Genomic DNA, 15,766 nt, shown 5'->3' on the forward strand with positions numbered 1-15,766 from the left:
ATAAATTTAGAAATAGCACAGCCTCAGGGAATATTTTTCACATTTTATTTACATTTGAAGACTAACTTTATTCTCAATCACATATCCATACACCTATTTCCTTTTTTTTTGTTTGTTGGTTTCACTAAAACTTAAATGCATGGTTTATTAGAACGAAGACTGTAAACAAATATTTGCAATGTCCATTACATGAAACACACAGGAGCTGCTTAAAAGAAAATCATTCCCCCATTTTATAAATACAAGTATCAAAACAATCCTGACCATATTCTGAAATACTACTAGCAGTCAGCACCCACACATTGCAAAAATTAAACAAGTTGAGCAATGGTATTTGCAGTACCTGCTACTTAATTGTTTTAATCTGCAGCTCTTTCACTAAAGCAAGATGGATAAAGCATGCCATTAGTTTTTTTTTCTTCTTGCAAAAAGTTTCTGAAACATTATTCCACAGCAACCTGACACTTCCGATCATGCGCTCATCTTGAAACACTGGAGTTCCAAATTTAGGCTACTTCAGGCTTATGCTTAAAATGATAGTGCTTGGTAAAGAGGAAAAAATTGTGCTGCCTTTTTTCTCTGATTGTGCCTGAAAACATATGGGGTATGTATGTATGTATGTATATACATATACATACATATATATGTATATGTATATGCATATATTCTTTCAATGTCCAGATCATATATACCAGCAGAAACTCTTAATGTGTGGGTGGTTTGCGTTGTGAAATTGAATCAAGACATTAACATAAGTAGAAGTTGTTTAAGACAAGTTTGGGATTCAGCTAAAATTAATTGTTGTAAGTTTGCCCTTCTGGAGGTTGTGGAAGCTTCATATTTTCTTTGGACATCATTTGACGCCTTAACTCTTGAAGTATAACTTTAATGCTATAAGAATTTTGCCATTTTGCTAACACTGGTATGCTCCGTGCATCCACCTATAAAGAAAGAAATCATACATGTAAACCGAGAATGTAGAATAATTTATTCTAGAATGGTGTCAAAAGCTCAGCATGTAATGCTCAGCATTAATTTGTAAGTGCAAAAAAAGGAGACTAATGATTATTACAACATGAAAGAAATTATAGCTCACAGTGTCTGAAATAAGAACTTTATGTTGGTGTCGTTTGAATTTTTTTTAAACCTAAGCTATAGAGGGATACTTTCAAGGCATGAATATAATTTTTCCTTAATAATTCAAAAATGGAAAAGCATATAAAAAGCAGGAAATTATTTATGCATATATGTTTTATATTCAAGAAATACTGTTTAACTGTTAATATGCTCTAATTACCTTTTCTGGGAATAGTACACCAAATATTCAATGGCATTTCTTTATCTTTAAAAAAATACTCAGCTATTCATATTTAATTTCTGGAACATGCATAACTGTTGGCTTTTAAAATAGAAATTCTTATATAGTATTCTTCAACAGTTTGCAGATACAATCTCATTAATTGTTTATCTATCTATCCAGGACAGTCCAATTAGATCTATACATTAAGGGGATTATCAGAAACAGACATCTTTAGCCTCCATCAAAGCTCCTCCTTGCAGCTGCCATGGCAAAGTGGGATTACAGTTCCCATTACTTCCCTTCACTGTGCATTTCCCATAGTCAGTTCTATGCTTTAACAATCTCTGATAACAAATAAAACACTACCAAATCAAAAGTTTTAATTTTCACTATTAATTACTAAACATCCTGTTGTGAGCTATTTTATATCTGAATCAAAATTTTAATATTGTGGTGTATTTACCAATATGCAATTTTTAAAAAATGTAATCAATCTCCACATCATTTTGGCAATAGTCACAGTGATTCAGATGTATATAGCTACAAACAATACGTGACAACTTATAAAGCAATATGTTCCTTAACCCTAAAAGCCCAGTCTCCCTGCCAAGCAGAATCCTTCACAACATTCCTGCCAAATTAGGTGGCTCATTTTGCATCCAACTTACCATTCCATTGGAATTATTTATTCCATTCATATTAATTTTAGTTACAAATCTAACTGTTGGAGGTGCCTCAGGATATTTAGGCCCACACTCTACTTTCAAGCTGTATATTCTGTTTTCATAATTTGTCTAGTAAACAGAGAAGACAAAAAGTTAATCATAAGGAAAATATGCATTCACAATTTTAACAAAACAAGTAAATAAACCCAGCCATATTTCAGGGATGGAAGACTTTTGCTGAGCAAATGCAGCAGAAATTGAAGAATGCTAGGGATATATTACAATATTCACTTCTATTAATCAGCTGATTAATAGATTTTAGATTTTTTTAGGAGTTGCATTATCACCATTCCAAAGGATTTGTTTGTAAACCTAGTTTCTATTCCACCTAAGACTATGTATAGATAGAAAACCTAACTGAATGGGAAAAAAACAATACAATATTTTCAATTTAATTAATATAAGCTTGGCCACAACATGATTATCTGTTGCTTCTCTACATGCATTATAGACTATTTTAGACATAATTTATTAAAGGATTTAGCCAAATATTTAAAAATCAGATAAATTTAAAAACATCTATTCCTATAATAGCAATTCCAAGTAATTATTCAAAGAATCCATTTTACACTGAGAAAAATACGTGGAGCTTCGAGAGCTCCTAATTGTTATTTAATTCTCAAGTTCCTCCAGATATTATCATTTATATTTATTATTGTGTAGAAAGGGAAAGATATTGCACACATGTGAAGTAATTAAATTGTCATTACATTCAAATTAAACAAAATCAAAGTTAGCTTTTTTTCTAAACATGATAGGTCAACTCTAGCTTGATTCTAAAATAATGTGCACATCTGACACAACAAAATAATGGTGGCAAAACAGTCAATTTATCAGAAATACAGAACTTGCCAAATAAAATCAATTTCTGTAAATTTGTAATAGCTTGAAGATAAATAAAACTAATTATACTTGAAGATAGATAAAACTAATTATACTTAGAGGCTAATTTTATTTCCCTTTTCAACTTAACCAAGCTATAAATATTTTCTTTACAACCCAGTTCTTCCCATTGAACAACAGTATGTTTTATTCATGTTCCATGTACATTTATTTTTATGCTGCCTTTATTATTTTTATAAATAAAGGTAGCAAATATACTTAATACTCCTTCCTCCTCCTATTTCCCTCACAATAATCCTGTGAGCTGCCTAAGAGAAAGTGACTAGCCCAAAGTCATCCAGCCAGGTTTCATGCTTAAGGCAGGACTAGAACTCACAATCTCCTGGTTTCTAGCCTGATGCCTTAAATTTTTCTGCTATCATATTCTGATGGATATTGACCTTTCAGTTCTCCAAATTCACGGCTATGCAATGATTGGACTACATATAAATTTACAAAGTAGGTTTCCCCTTATGCAAGGGTATTTCCTGATCTCAAGGGGTTCCCTATTCCTTTACCACAGATCTGAGGACCACCTAGAAATGCAGTCATTAAAAATAATTTCTGCTGGCAGAATGGTATCCATCACAATCCATTAAGGTAGAAGGAGTCAACCCATTAAGGTTTCTTCACACCTGTTTACTTCCATTTTCCATATTTGCTCAAGAAGCAATTCAGATTTGGAGCTAAAATAATACAAAATCAGCACTTAGGGAACTATCCTAACTAAAATAAAATGTTGGTTATTATTTCAATATATTGTTTCTGTGTACAAGTAAGCAGTAAAGTTCTTTCAAGTCAAACTTGATTCTTGGTGACTTTATGGATATACTTCTTTCTCTCTGCAGAAATATGGAAGTGTTTCACCAATGTAATCTTTCTTTTCATCTGCTAAAGCCCTGGGAATCCTTAGTTTTCCACTCAAGTACTAGCCAGCCCATGCCCAATTAGCTTCCATACCAAATAATGTTACCCACATAAGTAGTATATAATTATTTAATCTCTATTTGGCTTATTAATATACAATGATTAATGAAGTCATTAGCAAATAATAATGCACAAATCAAAAATACAATATACACATAAACAAAACTGAAAAATTGTGGGCACATATCAAGTTAATCATCATTCAGGTCAATTCTTCTGATTGAAGATTAATCTAAAAATTAATAGATGCTACAAAATAGGCTATCAACTGCTTCCTCTTCTAGATAAAATGGCATTCAGCATAAGGATCACAACTATATTATTATAATTAAAACATTCTAGATAGAACCAACTCTTAAAACTTCAAAAAGTAAAGTTGCAAATAGTGTATTTACTGCACCAAGATACTGAGGACTTACAATCTCTCTATTTCCAATCTGGATTTAGATTAATTGAAGTGCTATGAACTCCAACATTAAAATTCTAAATATAAAGCAATAACTAAATATACAAGTATGTATAGGCTTCAAATAAGAAAAACCTTCAATACCTCCAACCAGTGGCACATTTGGCAAAATAGGAAGGAATCCTTTTAAATGAATAATAATTCTAATATGATAGATTCTTCATTGAGTTTGGTGCAATAAACAGAAATATTTTCTGGAATTTTGTAACAGATACATGAAGGCCCTGACTTTAAAGTCTAATTATGATTTTCTAGATGATCACTGAAATAATACACATGAAGACACTGATGATGTAAATTCTTAATAATCCCAAATGAATGCTATGTATGTGTTTAATTTTTTTTATATTTACAAGTACATTAGGCAGATGGTAAACCAAGTATAAATCCTTTACTGTAATCGTGACTTAGAGACATTTGCTTACTATAAATTAATTAATCAAATCAATCTTTTAGATTAATTGAAATCTAAAAATTGAAGCCTCCTTCTGATCAGTTATAACTTTGTGGACTTTAAAAAAAATAGAAACTTTTATTAAAGCTGAATTTGAAACTGTATTAATCATCCAAAAGACATGACCTGGTAAAGATGATTATATAAAAGTTTCAATTGAAAATATATGTGCAAGAACCCTAAAATAGAAGTGTTAGCATGTCCTTCCAGAATGCTTACTTCAAGAGTTCTTTCCATGTGACAATTCTAATGAATGCCATAAAAATATTTGCAAGTAAATTATATTTGCTTCTTTTTGAAAGCAGAAGGAACTGTCAACAGTACATTTATACTTTTTTATCATTAATCTTGACTGAATCTTCTGAGTCAGCCAAATTCAACTTCCTGTATTCAAGCTGAAAAAATATTTATTATTCCTACCCTTGAAGAGCATTCAGAGGCTTCAACTGGTGCAGAGTGCGGCGGTGGGGGCAGTTCTTGGGGTCCCAAGAATGACCCAAATTACACCACTGCTCCGTGAACTGCACTGGCTGTTGGTCTGCTTCTGGAAGCAATTCAAGGTGTTGATTATTACCTTTAAGCCTTGCATGGCATGAGTACAGGTTACCTGAGGAACCATCTCACTCCACTGAGACTGGCCCTTTCCATCAGCACCAGCAGAGGAGGCATGCTATGGGCTTCATCAGCTAAGGCATTGTAGCTGTCTGGGGCCAGAAGAGCCTTTTCTGCCATGGCTCCTTCCCTTTGGAACATTTTACATCCTGAGATGAGATTGACTCCCATCCTCCTAACTTTATGCAGGAGGCTGAAGACCTGGCTCTGCCACATGGCTTGGGGTCCTAAGAGGCAATCCCACTCCCCCACTACATACACATCCTGTTCCCTCCCTCCTCATCTTTTAATTATAATTTTATTTGAATGGGAACTTCTATTTTTACTGTTTTAGATACATTTATATGTGGTGATTTTAATGTTTTATGCTGTAAGCCACCCACAGTCATTTCATTAAGAGATGGGCAACAAACAAATTTAATAATAAATAACAATTCCTTCAACAGCACTAAGTAAATCCTCAAACTTCTCAGTGCTAGGATCTCCATTCTGTAGAACTTCTCTCAACTTAAACTAATAAGTGGTACAATTACAAAAAAGAAGTACAAATAGAAATAAAAGAATTATAGTGTAAACACCATCCTACTTAAAATTATTTTACAGCAAGTAAACAAAATTCATTAAATTGTGCTCAGTTCTAAGATACAAATTTGTATCAAAGAGCAAAATGCTGTATAATACTAATACACAAAACTAACAGGGCAGTTATGTCTAAAACAGGCACAATGACTGATGATGGGATACCTAACAAGAAAATCATACTTTAAACTCAGCAACAGATACACATTTAGGAGGTCTAAAAAGGATACAGTGGATGGAGGAGAGGGTGAGTTGTGGGTTTTCATGTGGCAGGAGCTCTCATTCCCTTCTGTCTTTTGACTTTATCTCACATATTAACCCCCGGGGAAAAGCCCACAAAAAAAAAAGGAGGAAAAGCAACACATCTTTGGATTCAATACTGGCCAATTGATCTCGTTACACATATATACGTACACACACTAGTGGAAAGGAGGGTGATCTGCAAGAAGCCTAATATGGTCAAGATTTGTTATTTCTGAAAATAAAAACTTCTTGGCAAACTGTAGCTATCTAGTATCATTTCAATACTGAATCAGTGGAATAAGGTAATATATTTCACTATTGGACAGTATGCTTTGCTTTGTGAAATAGCCACCTGTGAGCTCTATTTTCTCAATATATGTTTTTATTACAGAGTTAATTAACATAAAGGTATTTGTCCTTATTATTATAAGTGTGTTGTTCATGTCTTAGATTGGGCATATTTGAAATATTTCCAAAATGCCCCAAAAGATAAATATTTTTTTATAACTTCCTCTATTAGTTTCTATTAGTTAAAAGACTTCTGACAAATATGAAAGGAAGACTGGAATGTAACTATATTAACTACCAATGATCATGTTCTCTTAAAACGTGACACAAACATTTTTTTTTTAGAAAAATATTTAACTTGCAGCACCAACCCTTGGTGGTCCAATAATCATGCCTGTCCACCGTGTAAGTGTCATGTCTTCATCATCTTCCAGACCCCAGCTTACTGTACCATCTCCTACTCCTTTTTGACCCTCTTCAAGTTCTTCCAACAAGCGAAAATTACGAGGGACTTTAACTATTGGGAAAAAATGAAGCAATATTAACATTGTTAAAAACAATATTACGAACTTATTTAACCTGCAATGTTTCATCTAATCCAAACATTATAAATCACACATCAGAATGTTTGTATTTAAACAAAACAAAAACACTTTCATGGTAAGCAAAGTACATCCCAATTGGAAAGTAAACCATTATGCATAAAATAATGTTGTTGTAAGTCAGAATTGCCCTTGAACTGTGAGATGGGCAGTATCTAAATTAGATGGATGTTTCACATTATGTGGATGTTTATTTTGGAATAAAAACATTTTGTCATTAGTCTTATTTTAAATGGTAGATTCTAAATATTAAATTTCATACTTGGAAGTCAAATCTAATCAATTTTTTACATCAAAAAAATTTTTGATAGTGAGAATTTTTTCAGTTTATATTATCAGTCTCCAGGAAACATTGTTAAATGTGAATAATCAAATCTTGACTTAATCCTTTTTCTTTCCAGAACATATACAACTTTTTTTCCATAGAAAAGCACTGAAATTAGAAAGATTCTAACTACTAGTTTTAGAACAAGCTAGAATATGAATCCAATCTCAAATTACTGATTTGTTGTAAAGCTGATGACTGTAATTCTGTGGTTTAGACAAAATAAGAAACTACAGACAAGAGTATTTTTTACTAGTTTTATTATATTGAGCAAGCAGGACATGAGGTGGGTGCTCCAGAGGGCAGGCAACTGACTGTTGCCGTTCAGTAGAGCAGGGCTTTTCAACCTTTTCACCCATTGTACCACTTTTAGGATATGGCAATATCCGAGTACCACCAGTTGCCTAGCAAGGTGTCAAAAACTTGATGACCCCCCCCAAAGGATAAAAATGATGAAGTACAGGCAGTCCTTCACTTACAACAGTTCGCTTATGACTGTTTGAAGTTACAATGGCACTGAAAAAAGTGCCCCCCAAGCCACAGCTGAGCAAGACATCTGCCTGCTCACCAGGTGGCACTCTTCCTCCTGTCCGAGGTTTTCATTGTTGTGAGCATTTCTGTTGAGGATTGGCAGCGGGGGTGGGGTGGGGGTATTTGGTTTTTATTCCCCCCCATCTGCTGGGTGTTGCAACAGGTTTTCACATGACCCTGGGACACTGTGACCATCATAAATATGAATCAGTTACTAAGTATCTGAATTTAAATCACAAGACCCTGGAGATGCTGCAACATTCCAGCTGATCGACGCTTCTTCTGGGCTCAGCTGGAGCACCAGGATCAGTGCAGAGCTCCAGCTGGAGCCTGGCGCTGATCCTGGCACTTCCGCTGAGCCCTAACAGCCCTACAGTTCCAGCCATCTCTTGCTCAGGCTTGTGCGGTGCTGCCACCGGTTCAGCTCATTCCCCTCCCCCACTACTTTTCTAGGATGGTCGTGTACCACCTGCCAGGTGCCAATGTACCACAAGTGGTACCCGTACCACTGGTTGAAAAGCCCTGCAGTAGAGCATGGCCAGGTACAAGGTAGGTGCTCCGGAGGGTGGAAGGATGGAAAAATGACAGGAGTTGGAACAGACCTGTGCCTTCACCTCCCAGTTTGTGGAAAGCTGGCAGGGAAGGTTGCAGTGATGATCATGTGACTATGGGATGCTGCAACTATTGTAAGTGGAAGCTGGCTGCCAAGCACCAAATCACAATCACATGATCACAGGGGTGTGGAACTTTGAGGACCAGTCATACATATTGCTTGTTCAGCACTGTTGTAAATTAGGACTACCTGTATACACTATGTCTGAAAATTAAATACTTTTTGTTAAGGTACTAGGTCTGGAAAAATATCTGGCGAAAAGTAAGTTTATATTTCATTTTCTTATCAATTATATGCTCCAAATCCACAATTGTACTAGTCACTGGAATTGGTATTAGATTATTCATTCAAATATGGTCATACATGATTCTTTGTCTAGATAACAATTATGCAAACATGCAGTACCAATTAAGTTGGTTGAATATTACTATTCCCACACAGTAATTTTGCTTTTGGAGGCACAAACTGAGGAACGATCTATGGGTTTTTAATAGATGGTACCTGGAGTTCAAGATAGATTTCTGAACTTTATTTTATTAAAATATACTGAAAAAATTAACAATTATAGCTATTGTACTGAAATACACAAATAAGAAACAGACTCAATCTACTCCATGGTGTGAATTCAGACAAAGTGGAAAAGGACTCTTTAGCAAATTCTAAACAGCTACCTTTTCTTACAGAAAAGCAGTAGAAATATTTTATTTCTACATAATGTAAGATATAAACACACACTATATTTGTTCAATACACACTTATCTGAACTAGATGTAGATGTATAAATTGCTTTTCTCATGTTTGTAAATAGTATTATCGTTGCTTCCCATAAGACTTTCTAAATGTACAGTTTTGGAAGAAAAAGTGGATATACACTAGCATTTGTCCAACTGTAATTGTTACCTAATGTATTACTTATTAAATATGTTTAGAATATGCTTTAATGGCTGCATACCTACCAACATTTTTTAAACTAGCTAAATAGTAAACAATTTCTGCTTTCACAAAGTGAAAGTGCATGTGTTTAAGAAGTCTAATAATTTTAAGGTTATAGGAATCTATTATTTACTCATCAATGACTATTATACATTGTAAAACGTAATCAGTATTAGATTTATGTGGTATATATGTGATGTATGTGATATATTATATATTGGGGTATCTTTAAAGACAATCTGTGAACTACTATTCATTCAGAAGGCAGCTGTCAAAATTTTAACAAAACAGTTAAGCACAATAGATACCATCCTAAAAAAACTGATTGACTATTTGTAAGTTTTATCAGACACAATTCAAGCACATAAAGCCTTAAATATTTTCAGACCCAGGTATTTAAGACAGTGCCTCACCAAGTACTTGATGTCCCATATATGGGGCTGGTCCCACATAGAGGCCGGCAATTAAGACTTCATCTCACTATTTAATATAAATCCTATTGTAGCGGCTCTTTTGGTTATTATACCCTACTTACCAATTTCCCTCTTAAGAGTAGATTTGGCCCTAATTTGTCAAGATTTAGATAATACTTGAAAACACATGTTTATTATACTTTTTGAAATAATACTAAGAATCAAAACTCTTAAACAGATGCCTGTTGTTAAAACATTTGTATAGATACAAATCTATTCCAAACGTAAGTACTTTATTTTAAAGCAATGGCTTATTTTATTGCTTTGCATACTGCACTGAACTCTGAGGAAGATACAAACATAAAAATAATACATTACTTACATTTAATTATTTAAGCATCCATTGTGTGCAAAACACATCCTGTTTAACAAGAAACAATATTTACAGTCTAAGCAAATCAGTATAAAGGGCAGCTGCCAAAGACCTAGTTGTCTTATGATGGCAACTGGAAGCCCATGGGAAACTCAGAAGTTATGAATAAAACAGCATCTCCAGGTAATATGATTAATGTTCACTGATTTAACAATCCCATCTATATTAACAATGGATTGAAGTCACAATAATTAGACAACTTAAAGAATCAAATTAATAACATAAGAATAGAACCTATAGCACTAGAACATTTAAATATAGAGTTGAGATGCAATGATGCCATTTCATGAACCCCAAGAACGGATTTAATCCAGATTTTTTTTATTAATTTAGAATACTAGAAAAATATAATTTGTAAATATAATACATATACACACTGAATCATTTGTTTTATTTTTCCACACTCACTGAAATGCCACATCATTCAGAAGCACCATAGGGTGAATTTCTGGTTAACTTATATGTCCTCTCCACAAACAAGGGAAAAAATGCAAACAATGAGGAAATATGGACAAAATAATATAAAAGGCAAGGCATATTGCATGCTACAAAGGAGAAAGAATATTCACATTTATTTTATCATACTGCCCAAACAAAAAAATCAAAGCAACAATCAAAAAAGGAAGAAAACTAAGCAAAATCCCAAGCTTATAAACTGCTTAAGTGGCAGATCTTTCCTGAGATCTGAAGGAAGTTAGCCAAGATGACAAAGGAGGAAAGTGCATGAGATTATATAAAAAACCTTAAAAAGAAGCATTCTTCAGAACCAACAGAGTAGTAAGTGAAGATGCCAGCCAAAACTCATTGGGTTGTGTTTTTTTAGCTCTGTTAAGCATGTAAATCCCAGACTTAATTTTCGAAACGAAACACGCGACTGAGTTCAGGCTGGCTTGGGAAGAGCCGCATTTGTCAGCATTGTGACTGGAAAGGGATGCGACCGAAGACATTGCTCAGTTCGCACAGCCCCAACCCTGTAAGTTTCCGCCACAGAAAAAGGTTCGAAAACCCAGGAAACCGCTCCCCGCCCGTCAACAGCCGCCTTGGAGGGCGCGTCTGACGCCCTAGACAAGAGACCCCGACACGTTCCTAACCCGGTTCCTTTCCCCTCCCCGGTCTCTTCCAAGCGAACTCCCTGCCCGGCGCCAACCCCTCGGCCTCTCCTCCGCTTCCCCGGGTGGAACTTCAGTCGGGCTGTACTGAAGCCGCTCACCCGCCCTCCGAGGGTTAGTCTCAGCCCCACGTTTAAAGCCCTCCCTCCCAACCGACAGCACCGCAGGAAGCCCCAAATGACCCCCACCCCAATCTCAGCACAGACCTGTGGATCCGGCCATCTTGTCCAAACCCCTCCCCCACCAGCCGGAAACACACTGGCGGCCAGCCGTGAGTGTTGCTTTGCGTGTAATGTCATTTCCTGGAAACAAGCCCCTCCCCTTCACTGAATTTTTTTTTTTTTTTTTTTGGTGGAGAGATCCGTGAATCTCGCGGCTAGAATGAGGGCCTTTGCAGCAGGGAAGGGAGAGCGTGTTAGTGCTGCCGCGTAAATGGAAGAAGATAGTTGGGGAAGGTGGGGCGGTACAACCAGTTGAATATTCTGGAGAAATCTGCTATATAGATCGTGTTCAATAAGCTACTGCTAATGTACTAAACAAGTATTTTACCATCTGACTTAATTCATTTCTCAGCATATAATGCTTAGCTTTTGTCGGGCTATCTAGTTTTGCTGAGGAATAGGCTTCAATGGGTAATAATCACTAGCTGAAATTCCCCTGAAATATAAATTTAAGTATGCAGACCAGTTTTTACATCTTAGGCTAGTGAGAAAGAAGATCATAGAAATGGCTAGGACCAGAAGGAAATGCTGCCAGTATTGGGTGATTTTTATCTTGAGGAGTGGTAGCTTTTATTGTTTTATAGCTTGATTTGAGATCCAGCCTTACTGTTCCCAGTACTATGCTTATAGGAATCTAATGAAGCTGTATATTTCCAGTTTGAAATTGAATGCTTTCTTCAGACTTACTAACCTTCAAAACCGCATTGCCCTCTGCAAATAACACGTGCCCTGACACCTTATCACCGTAGATAAGACTGCCTGAGCATTTAGTGCTGCTTTTATCACATTTAGAATATTTTTTTTACTATAATCTCATATGTGAGCTTACTTGTTACTTAATTAGTTTACGTATTACTTAATATATGAGAAGGAATAGATTTAAGACAAGCTTTATAACACTTAATTGCATGTTTTACTTTTAATTAAGCTGTCAAGTGAAGCAGAATACCCAATCAAATTTGCTAGTTAATATATATAACATGAAAGCCTTCGTCTTTGTTTACTTTTAAATGGAACACTGAAATGTGCATTTAGGAAGGGGAATTAGCTTAAATGGTAGAGCGCTCGCTTAGCATGCGAGAGGTAGCGGGATCGATGCCCGCATTCTCCAAGTGCCTTTTTCTTTTAGATTATATCTTCTTCATACAGCCCATAGTTAACAGTTCTCTTATTAAGGCAAATTGCTAGTTAATAATCCAGGATAGATTATTACTGCACCAGTGAGTGTTATGAACCACTGAGGTTTTGAATGGATATTCAAAGTTTCTTGGATATTTGATACTTAAGGGAGGAGGAAGGTTGGAACATATCTATGGGGAAGAAACGTATTTGATTATTCAGGAAGGGGAAGAGAGTGAAAGCAGCAGACATCTCACAATTTCAGCTTCAATAAGCTGAATGGGTGAATCTTTGCCTTTGAAGAAGTGTATTTTTGCCCTTTTTATATTGCTTTAAATTTCTTCCAAAGGAACCAGATATGAATGCTGTATTTGTGCTGATGGAGAACACGTTGTAGTACTTATTCTGGTCCATTCATTTCCTGTGGTGATTCATCAGAGGTTAAGTATGCTGTGTTAAGAGGGGAATTAGCTCAAATGGTAGAGCGCTCGCTTAGCATGCGAGAGGTAGCGGGATCGATGCCCGCATTCTCCAGTTTTCATTTTAGTCCGTTTTAATAAGAACTTGTATTCTCCACTCCTTGTTTTTTTATATTAAAAAAGCTAAAACGCGGGGTGGGAATGGGGATATTCAAATTAAGTCATGTATATTTCCCCTTCTCCCATATGCATTAACTTTTAATAAAATTAATGATAGTAGAATCATACTTTAGAATTTTGGGATGATTTTTTTTTTAAAAAATGAGACTAATGTATTATGTAGAGTAGAATAAAGATGTGGGAAATTAGCTCAAACGGTAGAGCAGTCGCTTAGCACGTGATAGGTAGTAGGATCAATCCATTAATATCATTTTTTATTACAAAGCTTTGCTTTTGACTGTTATATAAGAGAAATGGAAGATCAAGTATAGCAAAAGTTTCCATTTGTTTTCATCAGTGCTTGCAATTGAATGGTAAGAAGTAGGACTGGCTTAATTAAACACAGAAAGAGAATTACAAAAACTACTATTTGCTTCTGTTTTATCATAAGGTTCCAGCTCCTGATATAAAGGGCTTGTTTTCATTATAGACTGTTGCTTTGCAATATTGCTGCTGAATGATCTGTAAATCAACAGAAATCTCTTGATAATTGCCTGTTCTTTCTGATAAAGCTTTCTATACAGAAGCTTCCAAACTGAAAATAAGGGAGGAGAATTAGCAGCAACAGACAAGGGAGGGGAATTAGCTCAAATGGTAGAGCGCTCGCTTAGCATGCGAGAGGTAGCGGGATCGATGCCCGCATTCTCCAGTCTGTTTTAATAAGAAATTGTCGTACATAATGAAGAGGAAAAAAAGGAACCAGCCAATTTTTTATTTTCTGGGGTGGCTATGATTATTCAAGTGTTAATCTTAGAAAAAGTAATTCTGGAACTGCATTGCAATTGTTGCCTTAATATTAAAATAAAAAGCAATAGCAATTTTTTAAAAAGTAAACTAATATTATTAGTGGTTTATAAAGTGATGGATGTTGTGAACACTTTTTAATTTATGTTAATATTTAACAGCAATACTGAACAGATTTAGATTTGCTTGAAGAAATAATCTTGATAAATTAAGTGATATGTTTCTTCCACAGAACAGAACTCAGTTTTTGTAAATCATTTGCTATTTGTATTTATTTATATATTTGCTGACTCAGTTTATATTCTGTCTTTCTGAACACAAACTGCCTTATGTCAGAAACCAAACAAAGGAACCATTAAATAATTACATGCAAAAAGTAAAAAAAAAAAAGCCAACTGTTAAGGCAAATCAAATATATGTGTCTTAATTAATCTTGAAAAACACTGCTCCCCAGAATCAATGCCAATAGAATACTCTCTCCAATCTGCCAACTTAAAAAATAAAGATCTTTTGTGAGGAATATAATTTTCAATAGATTTGTAACAGAAATGGTATGTGCTCAAATGGTCAGGCCTTAAGCATCACACCAAGCATTAGCAACCACTGTAGATCTTTCAATTTGGGGAATATGTGACCTCTATATCAGAGATTAAGTAGTTACCTATAATATTTTGCACTAATTTCTGGATTCTATAATCTCTCAGGATTTGAAATGGACACCTAACATTAGAACCTTCACTAAAAAAAGTACATCCAAGAATGTTCTTCCTGCATCAATTTAGGAAGTTCAGACTGTCCCAGGAGCTGTTGATACAGTTCTTACAGAGGAATTATTGAATCTATCATCAGTACTTGTTTGGTGCAGCAAACAAACAGGACAGGTACAGATTCAAAAGGTAAAACAACAATTGCAACCATAGACGACCTATATATCGCAGGATCAAAAAAACGACTGAGAAAATATCTACAGATCCCTCACATCTTGGACATAATCTGTTTCAACTCCTCCCCTTAGGATGCCACTATAGGGCATTGCATGCCAAAACAACTGGACACAAAGACAGTTTTTTCCCTCATGCCATCACTCTGCTGAACACCTAATCCTTACAGTATTGTATTACAGTGTTTTCCAGAAAATAAGACCAGGTCTTATAATAAATTTTGATCCAAAATATCCACTAGGGCAGTGGTTCTCAACCTTCCTAATGCCGCGACCCTTTAATACAGTTCCTCATGTTGTGGTGACACCCAACCATAAAATTATTTTCGTTGCTACTTCATAACTGTAATTTTGCAACTGTTATGAATCGTAATGTAATATCTGATATGCAGGATGTATTTTCATTGTTACAAATTGAACATAATTAAAGCATAGTGATTAATCACAAAAACAATATGTAATTATATATTGTGAAATATTTATTTCTAATTACAAATAAATGAAATTTTGTCTTGAAGCATGGGTGCCGAATCACACATTCAGCTGCTCCACTTATGGCTCTGAAGGGAGACCTGACCTTTTCTCTTCTTTAAATGAGCCCTTGAAGTTGCCTGATTAGGTTAAGCATGACCTGTGAAAAATTAATATGATTGTGTATAGGGGGGAGTG

The 15,766-nt window shown here is 35.1% G+C and overlaps 1 protein-coding gene and 3 non-coding genes across 4 annotated transcripts; 3 read left to right on the forward strand and 1 right to left on the reverse strand.

The window, feature by feature from the left end:
* Positions 1 to 33: 33 nt before the first annotated feature.
* On the reverse strand, positions 34 to 11,735 carry UBE2V2 (ubiquitin conjugating enzyme E2 V2). Its single transcript, XM_039333543.1, has 4 exons — positions 11,642 to 11,735; positions 6,848 to 6,993; positions 1,969 to 2,094; positions 34 to 941 (listed from the first exon to the last, which is right to left on the reverse strand). Exons 1-4 carry the CDS (start codon positions 11,655 to 11,657, stop codon positions 795 to 797), a joined length of 435 nt encoding a protein of 144 aa, XP_039189477.1. The 5' UTR covers positions 11,658 to 11,735; the 3' UTR covers positions 34 to 794.
* A 959-nt stretch (positions 11,736 to 12,694) lies between these two features.
* TRNAA-AGC lies at positions 12,695 to 12,767 on the forward strand. The gene has a single exon. It is a non-coding gene; the product is annotated as a tRNA-Ala (tRNA).
* Positions 12,768 to 13,236: 469 nt separating this feature from the next.
* Positions 13,237 to 13,309, forward strand: TRNAA-AGC. The gene has a single exon. It is a non-coding gene; the product is annotated as a tRNA-Ala (tRNA).
* Positions 13,310 to 13,989: 680 nt separating this feature from the next.
* On the forward strand, positions 13,990 to 14,062 carry TRNAA-AGC. The gene has a single exon. It is a non-coding gene; the product is annotated as a tRNA-Ala (tRNA).
* The last annotated feature ends 1,704 nt before the right edge of the window (positions 14,063 to 15,766 follow it).

The sequence above is a fragment of the Crotalus tigris genome, unplaced genomic scaffold (genome assembly GCF_016545835.1).
Source record: "Crotalus tigris isolate CLP2741 ecotype Arizona unplaced genomic scaffold, ASM1654583v1 scf7180000024506.7606697, whole genome shotgun sequence".
NCBI lineage: Eukaryota > Metazoa > Chordata > Lepidosauria > Squamata > Viperidae > Crotalus > Crotalus tigris.

What these genes read in the sequence shown, in the direction of transcription:
- UBE2V2 (XM_039333543.1), bottom strand. An exon ending in TGATTATTGGACCACCAAGG is followed by an intron (nt 2,095 to 6,847) that starts GTTGGTGCTGCA and finishes TCTGTTTACTAG; the next exon opens with ACAAATTATGAAAACAGAAT. An exon ending in TAAATAATTCCAATGGAATG is followed by an intron (nt 942 to 1,968) that starts GTAAGTTGGATG and finishes CTTTCTTTATAG; the next exon opens with GTGGATGCACGGAGCATACC.